This window comes from Acanthochromis polyacanthus, chromosome 12 (genome assembly GCF_021347895.1).
Source record: "Acanthochromis polyacanthus isolate Apoly-LR-REF ecotype Palm Island chromosome 12, KAUST_Apoly_ChrSc, whole genome shotgun sequence".
Lineage (NCBI taxonomy): Eukaryota > Metazoa > Chordata > Actinopteri > Pomacentridae > Acanthochromis > Acanthochromis polyacanthus.
In genome coordinates, this window is record NC_067124.1 from 40301377 (window position 1) to 40316235 (window position 14859).

A 14859-nucleotide genomic window follows, 5' to 3' on the forward strand; every position below is an offset into this window, starting at 1 on the left:
GGAGAAAGAGGCTAGAGAGGGTAAAATTGGATAAACGGAACTTGGCTGCATTTATTTAAGTTGTTCTAACTGTCGTATTTTTTACAGCGTGTGTGTGTGTGTGTGTGTGTGTGTGTGTGTGTGTGTGTGTGTGTGTGTGTGTGTCGGGGTAAAAGTGAGGTTGTGGCTGCAGCACCTGTTCTGTCGATTTGACGGACAGGCCGGCGTGTGCTGGTTCAGCAGGTCACAGGGAGGAGAGGGAGGCGCAGAGGGGTGAGGCAGAGAGGGGTGAGGCAGGAGAAGTTGTGCAGAGGCAGGGCAGGGGGGAAGGAGGCCGCTGCCATTTTATCTGGCGTACAGCAGCGAGAGTGTGACACCATGATCGACCAATCAGAGCCCAGATAGCGGCGTGGACCAATTACGGTTGCCATGGAGACGAAAGGAGGCACCAATGGAGGACACAGTGAATGAAGTTCTACACAAAGTTACACGACGAGCCTCTTTCTGCTGCCATTTACACACAACTAGAGGGTCTGCAGTCACTACACAACCTCACCTGTGACACACTGGAAACACACACACACACATATATAAAGAGACACATACATGTATATACTGTATATTTAACAGCGGCTGAGTGCACGCACACACACACACACACACACACACACACATATATATATAAGCTGTGACTGCACTGAACACACAAAAAGAAAACATTGATTGCATCGAACACAAATAGACACACATGTAGACACAATTATAGACACACTGACACACACACACACATATATAAACTGTGACCGCACTGAACACACACACACACACACACACACACACACACACACACACACACACACACACACACACACAGAATTATTGTGGGACGATGATGTAATTGGTTTTTCCTCTGCAGACGGGACTCCCTCTCCGATTAGCACCTGTTACCCTCCCCCTGCCCCCCCGCCTCCCCCTCCGTGTCACATGCTCACACACACACACACTCGTGCACACACACTCGTGCACACACACTCGTGCACATGCTCCACAGTCCTGGAGTGGAGGCCCGCTAACCTCCTGAAACATCTCGTCTCTCTGTTAGCTCTGGGCTCGTTTTCTTTCTAAAACCAGCTTTAAACTGCAGCTGATCTCATGTTTGTGTGTCTGCAGCGCTAGCGTCTCCCGAAGGCTCCTCGTGTCGGAGCAATCCAGCAAAACAGGCGGCAGATTTTAGGAGCGATTCTGCCCCCACGTGGACAAACTGTGCAATGACAGCCAGAAAACAAAACATTTTTTTTTTAAAAACAGATAAAGAAGAAGTGTTCATGGTTAGTTTAGCTCTCCATCATGGTGGCTCTCAGCGGCGATAATGGGACGTCTGTGATGTAGCAGAGCGGATACACAATGAGCAAATCAAAGCAGCAACACAGCACGGGAACACACTTCATTACATCTGCTGCTGCTGCTTCTATTCTCCTCCACATGCAGCACTTCAATCGCTTGGCACCGAGCCACACAACACACACACACAACACACACACTTCTGTCCGTCATCCGTCCGTCTGTCAGCTCTTTGAAGCCGTGAGGAAACACTCTCTGAATATTCATCATCTGAGGAGCTAATCAGGTTCAAGTGTCACTCAGAGACCTGGTTCTGTTCTGGATCAGTTTGTTCTGGTTCTGATGGCTCTGAATTAATGGTCCAAATGGTGGCAGCATCATGATTAAAGCACGGTGGTGGCATCATCATAATATGAAGCATGGTGGTGGCATCATCATGATGTGAAGCACGGTGGTGGCATCATCATAATATGAAGCATGGTTGTGGCGGCATCATGTATTTAAAACATTCACAAATATGCGTTTAGAAGTTTACTTTTTACTAAACTTTGTCTATTGTGCTCCAATGACTAATGTAATTAATCAGCTGTGGAGGACAAATAATAGTTTCTTTATTTTTACGTACCGTTAAATGTTGTTTCTTCAAAGCCAGTTGTTCCTCTGATCCATAAATCTCTTCTTCAGCAGCTCCAACCTTTCCAGTTTTATTCCTGTTTACATTCTGAAGGTTTTCACAGAGCGGGAACAAAAAGAGGAAGACAACATTTGGCTCTAATATGTCAATACATTAAAACCAGAATTTCAAGCTGGTTGTAGCCAAACTTCAGATTTCTCTCCAGGAAATGAATATAAACAAGATTTTCACTGCAAAAACATCTCATCTGTAAATTTAAACAAAAAAATGTCAGCATTTGTTCTACAAAATAATGGTTTTAACTTCAAGGTGAGATGTTAGTTAAAAAGAAATAGTTTAAAAAAAAAAAACTGTAGCAAAATCCCAGCAAAAAAAAAGATCAAAAACAAGATGAAAAACGGCATAAACGAGAAACAAACCTACAAAAACGAGACAAAATAACCGAAGTGAGACAAAACGACCACGAAAAGACATTTAACAAGCTTAAGTTTGTAGAAACGTTTCTAAGACGCCTCAGTTTGTCGAAAATTACATAAATTGATCCAAAATTATGAGAAAAAATGTCCGAAAATTACTCAAAGTAATTACCTCTAAAAGAAATTAAATGATACAAAAAAATAACATATGCCCACAAATTACCCAAAACCTGTTCAAAGTGACGTGAACTTTTAGACCATGACCAGTTGTTGATCATAAAGTTTAAATACTAGATTGTTCTTTTGTCGTTTTGTGTCTCATTTTTGTCATTTTTTGTCTTATTTTTGTTGTTTTGTCATTTCTATCGTGTTTTTGTTTCCTTTTTGTCTCACTGGTGTTTAATCTTATTTTTGTCAATTTGTGTTTCATTTTTAGTTGTTTTGTGCAGTTTTCGTCCTTTTGTGGGTTTTTGTCTCTCGTGTGGTCACTTTGTCTATTTTTTGTCTAATTATCAGTCATTTTGTAACTTTTTTGTCAAATTGTCTCATTTTTTTGCCATTTTGTTTCTCGATTTTGTCGTTTTGTTTCCTCTTTGTCTCGCTTGTTTTTTGTCATTTTGTATTTGTTTTGTGCATCGTTCTTGTTGTTTTGTGGTTTTTTGTGTCGTTTGTCTATTTTTTATTTTGTGTCTCGTTTTCATAACATTTTATCTCATTTTCGTGATATTTTGTCTTGCTTTTGTTGTTTTTGGAACTGATCCTACATCGATCAGTTCCAGATATCTGTGACTAAATGTCTTGCGTCTTTGTAGACACTCTGATCTATAAGTTGTGATGTGTTTATAGGTCATTATGCTGTCATTTTACTGCTCCGGTCCATTTGAGATCAGATGGGGTTGAATGTGGAACCTGGACTAAGATGACTTTGACTGTCCTGGTTTAAAGGGTTAAAGACAAAAAATAAATCCAGCTGCTTCCAGTTTGACGCTGAGCAGCAGCTTCCTGATCTCAGACTAACTTCCTGGTTAACCTTCAACATTGAGGAGGATAAAACTCCTGAAACTGAACGTCCAGCCGGTCGTCTGAGCACTTCAGTATTTAATAAGTTATCTGCAGCTCGGCTCCACGGCTTAAATGGAGCAGAAAATTGAGAGAGTGTGAAGAAACAGAGGAGTTCCTTCCAAACTCAATTTCTCCCTGGAGGCTGTCCAAGCGGTCAGCTCACACGCTCCACCAGATATCTGCTTCTTTTCTTTTTTAATCGCAAAGATCCGTACGGAGCTTCGCCCTCAGCAATTATCACAGAAAAGAGAATCAAGATGTGAAACGTTTAGTCTCACATTAAAGCTTAAACATCCCAAATACAACAAAAGATTCAATGGTCGCTGTGAAAATTTAATTTCAATAAGTTAACATAATCCACATCTTCTTTTTAAGAATAAAAAAAACAATCTGAATATAGTGCTTATGTTAGAATAAAGTCAAACATTTGGTCAAACTCCGACGGGATAAAATACAGAAGATTTAACGACTGCAACTGAAGAAAGCGTCTTCATTCACCGTGGAAAATTTTAAAAAAAACAAAACAAGTGCAAATGACTCACAGTGTCTCTGACGGTAGGAAAGATCGGATCTTCCGTACGAGATAGTGCAGGAGTGCAGCTCTTACAAATAGTTCTCTTCTTATGTACAACTAAATAAGCTTCTTTTCGGAGCACTTTAGGCTTTTTAATCGAGGATTGCATGAAAACGCGACTTGGTGGGGCTTTGTTGGGAGTCCGATCGACACTCCGAACTCATAAAAACGTCGATTTCTCACTTCTTTAAAATACTTTTGGCCCATTGAATGGAATGGGAATAATATACATTCATATAAATACATTAAAACACTCAAATAATAAATATTGCAGGCGCTCCCTTTTCTTTGAGGACGTTAAGTTTCCGTTTCAGACTCTGAGTTTTCCAGATTGGACACAGTGGAGTTGTACCATTCGGCGCTTTCTTCCTCGTCCTGCACCGCCGACCCGCCGCCGCCGCCGCCACGGTCCCGCCTCTCGTTCAACATCTCCATGGCGACCTGGTGGTAGGGGTGTTTGCGCTTGGTGTGCCGGCGCAGGGTGTTGCGCTCGGCGAAGCGGGTGTGGCAGAGTTGGCACTGGTAGGGTTTCTCTCCGGTGTGAACCCGCTGGTGGCGCTGCAGCTCGCCGGCCTCCCTGAAGCGCTTGGCGCAGATCGGACAGACGAAGTTCCTCTGGCCGGTGTGGATGTGCTTGTGTCTCTGTGGGAATTAAAAAGAAACAAACAAACAAAAAATCATTAAATTCTCCGTAAGTGGTATTTTTATGTGACTTTTTCCAAGATTCAAAAAATCTTGAAAACACAGCAGAAGCACAGCAGTCACCCTGAGGAATTAAATTATTATTTTGAGAGTTTCTTTCACACAACTGAAATAACAAATAAAATAAATTAGAATATAATTTTAAAAAATGATAGAAAATTTGGTCAAAATGAACTTTTTTTTGGAAAAAAAGTCATCAAAATTACTCAAAATTTGTCCAAAATGACTTAAATTTGTTTAAAACGTTTGAAAAAAGTTCCTAAAATTACTCAGAATGAGTCTTTGGAGGCTGAAACTTGTCCAAAATGATCCTGAGAGGAAAACCAAAGCAAATAAAGTCAGTGTGGCTCAGAAACAGTGAACAGAGGAGCAGGTTGATGAAGATCCATCCAGCATGGTGAAACATCTTCTACTGATGATGAGCAGAGTAGAGAGGAAAAGTCTGCAGAGGACAGACAAATGAAATGGTGGCTGGTCATTTTCAGCCTCTACAAGCATCTTTAGAACCCTCTGAAGCATAAAATCCATCAACAGGTTTGTTTCTGATCCATGTTGCATTTATTGATTCATCCAGTAGCTTTGGTTTTCCTCTCAGGAGCATTTTGGATAAAAACTCGGTCATTTTGAACAGATTTTGGGTCATGTTGGACAAACTGTCAATCATTTTGAGTAAGTTTATTCGATTCTGGACGCTTTTTTCTTCCAATAGTTTTTGTCATTTTTGGGAAATTTTGAGTTCCTTTGATTCTGAACGTTCACATTTTTACAGCCTCTAACTTTATTGATCCACTCAGTTTTACTTTGCTCCTGTCATGATTTTAGTGTTTAAAAAAATAAGTCATTTTGAACAAGTTTAGAGCCATTTTAGACACTTTTTCAATCATTTTTGGACCATTTTTTTCCAGTCATTTTTCTGTCACTTTGAGTAAGAACATTTTTATTTTTGCTGCTGTTGGAGTCCAGAGGGTTAAAAAAAAAATCCCTGAAAAGTGTCCAGGAGCTGCTCAACAACGAGGAGAGTCGATATTTAACTCGATCATCGGGGGGGCAGAAAAGCGGCTTCACAGGAAACTGCTTGAAAACAAGTTTGAACTAAAACAGAAAATTAATCAGCAGATATTCTGGGAGCCAACTGCTCATTTCAGTCATTTTTTAAAATAAAAATGCAAAAAAAAAAAAAAAAAAAAAAAAGACATTTTCTCAAATTCTACTACAACCGAACAATTAATCAATAGAATATGATGATAACTCTCCTTTATATTTATTGTTAGGGTCACAGTGTGTCGTGGGTTTGCGTCATCGTTATATTTAAAGTGTTCCTAACATTTTGCCCACCACATTAATAAACATTAGAGGCAATAAACTAAGAACACTTTACAACATAAAGCAGGAAATTACAGCCCAAATATCCACTTATTTAATTATTTCATTCATTTAATAGATATTCTCGTATTAATAACTAATTTTAAAGATACATACTCTTAAATTATTGATAAATTTAATAAATATTCTTATATTAGTGATTTATTTATATATATTATCAAATGATTGATTCATTATTATATATATATATATATATATATATATATATATATATATATATGTTTTTATTTGTTTCTTATTTTTTTACTGATTAATTTTATAGATATACATTCCTATATTACATTTTATTTATGTAAATTTCTTTCCATTAGAGATTCATTTAACACACACACACACACATAAAACTGATTCATTTTATACATATATGCTTATACTATTGATCTTTTTATATAGATATACATTTTATATTACTGATTAAATATATCATTAAATGATTAATTTCATATGTTCTTCTATTAATATTTTTCAGATTATTGATTCATTTTCTAGATATATATTCCTATATTAGTGATTATTTATATAAATATGTTTGTTACTGATACATAATTTATAGTATTAAATTACTGAATCATATATATGTACATTAGTTTCATTTTACACATATTTATATATTTAAATCACTAATTTTATATATATTCTTACATTAGCAAATATTTATATATCTATTTGATATTTTTTGTAGTGTTGATTAATTTATAGATATACATTCCTATATCAGTGATTATTTATATAAATATGCTTATAGTATTCATGTGATATATTATTAATTTACTGATTCATTTTATACATATTTATATTATTTATATATTCTTATATTGGTGAATACTTTCATAAAAATACATATTTTATATTACTGATAAATGTAATTTTATTAAATGATTGATTCATTATATATATATATATATATTCTTATAGTAATTGGATGTTTTTCATATTAATTTCATAGATATGTTCCTGTATTAGTTATTTGTGTAAATATGATAGTACTAATGATTAATTTTATGTCTATTAATAAATTATTGATTCATGTTTATATTTTTTTCTCACATTATTGATTCATTTTATACATATTTATACAATTGATTTTGTATATATTCCTATATTATTGATAATTTAAATATTCTTATATTCTTAATTTCATATGGATACATGTTCCTTTATCATTGATTAATTTGGTATATTTATTACATTAGTGAATAATTGTATAGATACTCTCATATTCCTGATTAATTTTTAAATACATTCTAATATTAACTTTGATTAATTTTTAAATATATTCTTATATGAATTTTGATTCATTTTAAATATAATCCTATATTAGTGATTATTTATCTCAATCTGCTTATTAGTGTTTCATTTAATGTATATTATTACATTGTTGATTCATTTTATATATGTTCCTATGTGAATGATTAATCTTGTAGATATATATTTACATCATTAATTTTATATATATCAATATCCTAAGTTTTTCTATATATATAAATTTAGAATATTGATTATTTGTGTACATTAAGTATTCCTATATTGTGATTAGTTTTACAAATATAGTCTTAAATTATTGATTAATATTAATTAAACTAATTCCTTGTGCTGTAATAGTACTGTGTGTACTTCCTGTTTGTAGCGAGTCGGAGCTTCTTATTGGCTGACCTGCAGGTGGCTGGAGCGTTTGAAGGCTTTCCCGCACTGCTGGCAGACATGAGGTTTCTTCTGCGAGTGGGTGATGGCGTGGCGCTCCAGGTCCGAGAGGTAAAAGAAGACCCGCGGGCACAGCTGGCAGTACAGGACCCGGCGGGACCCCACGGTGCCAGGAGACGCCGGGGACAACGGGTCCAGAGGGTCCAGAGGGTCCAGTGGGTCCAGCTTACCGGAGGCGAAGAGCGGCCCGATGGGAGGTGAGGGGGGCGCCGCCGAGCTGGAGAAGTACAGGTGGTCGTCCAGAGGTAAGTGTTCAGACGGGAGGTCGGCGGGGTCCAACCTGGAGTCTGACGCCGGAGACCGGACCTCTTCTGGCGCGCTCTGAGCCGGGTCGGAAACGGCGGGCAGCGGCGGCGACGCTGGGAAACTTAATGGCTTGTTTTCATCGTCTTGGGCAGACATGGCTTCAGTTCCCGGGTTTGATTCGGCGTAGCTGACCTGGTGCTCGGGCACGGCAAGGACAGGGTTGTTGAGGACGACAGGGGGGTTGTTGGGGCTCAGCCTGATGACCGGGTGAGGCAGGGGGGACGCCAGGGGGAGGGATGCCGAGGCTGCCGTGATCTGGGAGAGCTGACCGGTGGCCGGGTCGAGGACGGCGATGGGCGTGGAGGTAGACTCACCGGAGGAGGAGGGCACCGAGGAGAGCAGGAGGAGCATGGGGGTGGAAGCACCGGGGGAGGCGACCTGCAGGGGGGAGGAGAGCTGGGAGGACAGGAGAAGGATGGGGGCGCCGGCCGGAGGGTTGCTGAGGATCTGAAGGTTCTGGGAGGAGGGCGGCGGCGGCTGGACGGCTTCTGGAGCCGCTGTTGGATCTGCATCTTCCTGCTCGGCGCCTTCTGATGGAGACGCGGGTGGAGGTGCAAGAGAGGAGGGAAACTCCTCCAAAGGTGCATTTAGTGCATTTTCTGAACTTTGGCTGCAGCTTGGACCTGCAGGACTCGACGGCTTCGCTTCCGGTTGTTCTGCTGGATCCTCCGACGTGGAAGCATCGACCTGCGGCACCTTGAGGCCGTCCGGACTGAGCGTGTACGGGATTCCCTGGTCGTCGATGAGCAGGAGGTTCTCTGTGTCACAGTCTGAGGAGCAGAGGGAGGTGGGGAGGAAGGAGGGAGGCTGGAGGGAGTCTTCATCGTCGTCCTCCTCCACCACGTCTCGGTCTCCGTCTCCTTCGTATTCGTCCACCTCCATGATCAGCGAACTCTCGCCGCCTGACTCCTCCAGGAAGCGTCCGCCACACCTCTCCTTCTTCTTGGGTAAACTCAGGTCCAGCGGCTCCGTCTGCTCCTCCTCAAAACACGACTTCAAGTCCAGAATCAGAGGAACATTTCTCTCTATTTCCCTCTCTGTGTTTTCCTCTTTAATCCTCTGCTGGCTCAGGATTTTTACTGCCTCCGACCCATCAAAGTGCACGATCTTGACGTCTAAAACGTCTCTTTCTTTGCTCTTCCTCTGCGTCTCCTCGGCTCTGTTCTTCTGGTAGGTGACCTCCGTGACCTGAGCTTCATCTCTGACGGCGCTCAGGTGGATCTTGCTCCTGCGTTTGTCGGCTGAGAGCAGCAGAGGCCTCCTGAGGGGGGAGCGAGCAAAGTCTTTGGTCAGGCTGATGGCAGAGTTTGTGATTGGCCTCTTGCACCGTGGGGGAACCACAATTTTGATCCTTATTGGCTGGCTGCGCAGAACAGGCACTCCTGGCTTGACTGTAATTGGCTGCCTGAACCCACCAATCTTACTGGTTTCCTGAGAGGCTGGCTCTGAAGTCCCGCCCACCTCTGGCTTCCTCCCATTGATTGATGGAGCATCAGGCCAGCTGGTCAGTGCAGCTCTGACAGACTGGAGGTTACCTGCTGCTGGACCGGGTGAGGTCTGGTCCTCCGGCTCCAGAACCGGATCTGACACCGGGCCTGATCCCTCTGCACACCGGCTGCCATTTTGGACATCCAGGCTGCCACTGGTCAGGACTGAAGCCAACTGAGAATCCATTTTGGGGCATACCTATTTATATTTCTAATAAACAGGGAGAAAAGCAAGAATTAGAAACTCAGAGGAGCAGAATTGGAAGAAAAACAGAGTAATTTTTTTTAATTTCCTCCATTTTCTGGTGACAGAAAAAAAAGGAAATTAAATAAGATGTGGATGATTTTTTAAAACCTGCAGATTATTGAGGTCAAGTTTAGAGCAAAAAGCCAGAAATCATCAGAGTGTTTGAGGCTGAAGAGCTGCAGGTTGTTAGAGAATGATGATCTGCTGTCAGGAGCCGAAATATGAGCTCAGCGGATTCTAACCGGGAGGGCGACGGATCAGACACCGGAGCACCGGAGGGTCCGAATGAGGAGAGCGAACCGGCGACCACCGGAACAACGAGCACCGAGGAGAAATCATTTTAAATTCACATCGATGTTCACATCCTCAGCCGGCCGCCTCTCCGTGTTTCTGGATCACCGGAGAGTCCGGAGGACGCCATTACGCACAGTCCGAGGTCCGACACGCCGACAGGATCCCGGTGCGCCCCGCCGCCTCTCGGACCCCGGACACGGATACCGGCACCAGAACCGGGCACGGACGCGGTTATTAGCGGTGAGCCGCGGCTGGAAGCGGATCGTCCTCCGCAGCGGAGCCTCTCGGACCTCCAGCCACCATCTTAGACGAGGGTCCGAGGCTCCGGAGCGCAGCCGCGGGACAAAGTTTCCCTCCCGACGCGCCGCGGCTCACCGGCGGCTCCGCGGTCAGAGGCGGCGGGGGACGCGGCGGACTCGGTGTCGGTACGATAAAGAGCGTTTTAACGGGAACCGGGCAGACTGCTTACCGAGCCGAGCAGCTTCCGGAGGACCAAATATGACGGTGCAGCTGAAGGGTGATGCTGCCGAGCTCCGGGAGGGAGGGGTCAGGGGGAGTTGCTATGGTGTCGCAGCCTACCGGGTCCGACCGGCGGCGCGCTCAGCCTATGGGTTCTGGACAGGTTCTGGAGAGGTTCTGGAGGATCTGCAGCAGAACACAGCAGCTGCAGGTCCGAGTCAGCTGTCAGACTGGACTAATAATCAGACTTATGAGGAAAAAAAGCAAAATGAGAATGAAAAGAAGCCAAATAACCAGAAAAAGGCTCAAAAATCATTCTAAAAACATGCAAAAATAACCACAAAGACACAAAGTTACAACAAAACGACTCAAAGGCACCATGAAAATTCAAAAACACACAAAAAACCCACTAAATCACGACAAAAAGACGCCAAATAACCACGAAAAGGCATAAAATCATCCCAAAAAGATGTAAAAGCTGACATAAAAAGACACCAAATTATAATAAGAGGAATCAAAAGCGCCACTAAAATTCAAAATAAAAAAAAGAAAAGAAACGCAAGAAGAGGCCAACCAACCACAAAAAGGTTCAAAATCATCCCAAAAAAGATGGAAAACCACTAAATCAGCACAAAAAGAGGTGAAACTGGCCAAAACAGAGGCAGGGTAAGCACAAAATGATTCAAAACGAGAATGAAAAGGAGCCAACCGACCACAAAAAGGCGAAATTATACCAAAAAGATGCAAAATGCAGATAGACACAAAATTACAACAAAACTAATCAAAAGAACCACAAAAATTCAAAATCACAAAAAAACAACAAGAAATCACCACAAAAAGACACCAACTAACCACAAAAAGGTTCAAAATCATGCAAAACCACAAAAACTATCGCAAAAATACAACAAAACGAAGCAAAAGCAACACAAAAATTCAAAATCATTACAAAAAAGACACAAAATCACCTGCAAAAAGAAGCCAAATAACCGCAGAAAAGCTCAAAATCTTCCTAAAAAGATGCAAACCCCAAAGAAATATTACAGAAAAACACAAAATTACAACAAAATGAATCAAAAGCACCACAAAAATCACTACAACAACATGCAAAATGAAGCCAAAGGACCACAGAAAGGTTCAAAATCACGCCCAAAACATTCAAAAGCTGCCATAAAGACACAAAATTATAATAAAATGCATTAAAAGTGCTACAAAAACTCAAAATCAACAAAAAAAAAGATCTCAAATAGAAATGGGCCAAAAAACAGGCAAGATAACCACAAAGATTCAAAATGGGCACGAAAAAAAGCCAAATAACCACAAAAAGGTACCAATTCAGCATTTTGTCTAAGGTAGTGTCTACAGATACGGACCCGTACGCGAGTCTCGCGAGTCAAGAAGCTGCTAACCACTGCAAACTGTTGAAAGGTAAGCAAAGGTTAAGGTTAGGGTTAGTGTTAGGGTCAGGTTTAGGGTCCGTACCACCGATGCTACGGGTCCGTACCTCCAGCGTCTACCAGGAGTCACGTGACCAGATCTCGCGTATCTGATTGGCAAATGGAAAGTACGGGTCCGTACCTCTAGCAACTACCTTTGTCTAACTAGTTAATAATAAAAAGTCTTATTTAAGCTATTGGAGCATTTATTCCCACACTTGATCATCCATTGGGTAGGTGTTTGTCAGCACTAATTGGACATTTAGTTGTATTAGTTCTGTATTATCTCTAACTAAAGTTCTAACTAGTCCCATCTGGACCAAACTAGTAAAGACAGAAAGCAAGAATGTTAACTAGTTAACTATTAAAATCTCCTATGACCTGCTGAAAGATATTTGGGCATTTATTCCATATACGTGTTTGGTCTTTGTTGGGTATTTGGTCCCACTAGTTCAGTATTTGGCAGTACTAGTTAAACTCTGACTAGTCACCCTTTTCTAGGAGGTGTTATAGGTTCTCCATCACTGCAGCCAGAAGGTCTGAGACTCCCTCAGGTTATTTCTACTTTAGAGGATGAGGAGAACATCAGTTCTGCAGCAGTTCTGGAGGATGTTCTCCATGTTCTCTGAAGCTCTCTGCTCAACGGCTGGAAGATAAAGATGCTTAAACAGCGAGAAAAGATCTACAAGGTTCTTCAGTTAATGTTGTCACCAAACTACAAACTACTGGATTACTGTGGAAAGTTCTTCATCTGATGGAAATGTTTGTTCTCCTGGATGAGACCAAAGATAATTCTGCTGCCTCAGCTGGACAATAAAGTTTGTTTTATTCTAACACATCATACAGTAAGCTATCCAGAAACAGCCACACAGTAATGTGACTAAACCTTCTTATCTCAGCTCATCTGTTTCATATTAAACATATTATACAGCTCTGTAACTCACCTCTGAGGACTTTGTTCATGGTAGTTTTCCCTCAGTGGTGGCATTTCTTCTGAAAGACACAAAGAAACGCTGGAACAGATGTTTTTAAGCCCGTCTTCAGCAATAAAATGAACAGAAGCTGCTAAAAAGTCTATTAATCAGCTGATGGTGGATGAATTATATGTGGAGAAGACAGCTGCTAACAAAGTTATGGTTTTATTCAGATTTATGAACCCTAACATACAGGAAACGTATGACAGTTAACACACACCAGGTTTGATCAAGTCACCTTACATCTGCAAAATTCAGAACACAACGTTCAAACACACGGTTTCTCACAGTTTAATCTTAACCCTCCTGTTATCTTTGGGGTCAATTTGACTCCATTCAATGCTCAACATCTCTAAATAAAAGACTGACATCTTTTTTCCCTTCATATTTAAGGAGTAATCCTCATTTAATGGAGACGAATGGGTAATTATAAAATTAACGTGATGATGTGTTTGAGGCTTTTAGCTAGAAAACATATGAAACATCAACATTTTACACACTTTGGATTGTTTTGGATAATACTAAAGTCACTTTAACATTAAATTTTATAATCTTCAAGAAACTTTAGGGTCCTAAACTAAATTATGTTCTTTTTTTTCCTGGAGTCAAATCGACCCTGAACGTAATACATGTTACAGTTCTTGATACCAGAACTTGTTTTTCATTCTAAATGTTTTATCCTTGGGGTCAGTTTGACTCCAGCAATTTAAACCTCCAGGAAATAATTAGATTTGTTCGGAATTTAATTTAATTTTAAAAGAGCAGCTTTGAAGAGTTTTTATTGAAATATCAAAACCAAATGTCCAACTAGTCCTCAGAAAAACCCTAAGTAGGACATCAAACATGGAATAAATGCTGAAATAAGGCCGCCGGTGCATGAAAAACCCAACTAGTTGGGAATTTAGTGCTACTAGTTGTAGAAAAAGAGCATTGAGTAAGAGTCTTTGTCCAACTAGTGAGACCAAATGTCCAACTAGTCCTAATAAAGATCAAACTATTGGAGAAAACTGATCAAGAATGTGGCATAAAGGCTAAATGGCTTTCCATAAGGCTGCTGGAGCATGACAAACCCGACTAGTTGGGAATTTCATGCTAATAGTTTTTTAAAAAAAGAGCAACTGGGAAGAGTTTTTGGTCAACTAGTGAAACCAAATGCCCAACTGTTCTCTAATGTTACTGAGAACTAAAATATGTCTGTTGAAATGATATAAAGCCATTAAAACAGAAAAAAAGAGATTCCTTGGTGAGATTTTGTTATGATCTGTATATTTCTGGGGTTCTGGATGCATCAGTGTTTCATTTAAAGGTAGTCAACAAAATGACAAAGTTCCTGACACAGAAACCTGGGGAACAATTTTAATTATAATCATTTTCTGGAGGTTTAAATTGCTGAAGTCAAACTGAACCCAAGGATAACAGATGTCTGGAGGTTTAATTCACATACATTCACTTTATCTACACTAAGAGACGTTACTGCTTTTATATGTAGTACTGTCCAGATGTACAGGAGTACGTAATTTAACACTTCCCTCTAAAGTTTGTGTCCGATTAAACAGACTTTGCTCCATCAGCAAGACTTCACAATAGTTACATCCATGTTGTTGAATCTGAATCTGTGGCCTCGTCAACTTCATACGCCCCCATTCAAACCTCCCGCTTCATTAGTACTACTAGTACTACTACTACTAGTACTACAACCTGACATGCTAACAGACCAAAAGCTGGTTAACTGTAGAGCTGCCAGGAGATTAGTGGTTGGTGACTAACCAACCGGAACTATGGTGTCCAAGAGGTCCACACCTTCCAGTGGAGGCTTTAAGTCTGGGCGTGTCTCCTGATCACGGGCTCAGGTTCTGGTATACGTTAG

General features: G+C 40.8%; 1 protein-coding gene across 4 annotated transcripts; it reads right to left on the reverse strand.

The window, feature by feature from the left end:
- Nucleotides 1–3744: 3744 nt before the first annotated feature.
- Nucleotides 3745–10724, reverse strand: LOC110954945 (zinc finger protein with KRAB and SCAN domains 3). Of its 4 annotated transcripts, none has more exons than XM_022199719.2 (3): nt 10596–10724; nt 7745–9796; nt 3745–4648 (listed from the first exon to the last, which is right to left on the reverse strand). In XM_022199719.2, the coding sequence occupies exons 2-3, from the start codon at nt 9770–9772 to the stop codon at nt 4304–4306; spliced, it is 2373 nt and encodes a 790-aa protein (XP_022055411.1). In that variant the 5' UTR covers nt 9773–9796; nt 10596–10724; the 3' UTR covers nt 3745–4303. The 4 variants fall into 4 exon arrangements, with proteins under 4 accessions (XP_022055411.1, XP_022055412.1, XP_022055410.1 ...); XM_022199720.2 differs by lacking the exon at nt 10596–10724 and adding an exon at nt 10075–10197; XM_022199718.2 differs by lacking the exon at nt 10596–10724 and adding an exon at nt 9941–10155.
- Between the last annotated feature and the right edge of the window lie 4135 nt (nt 10725–14859).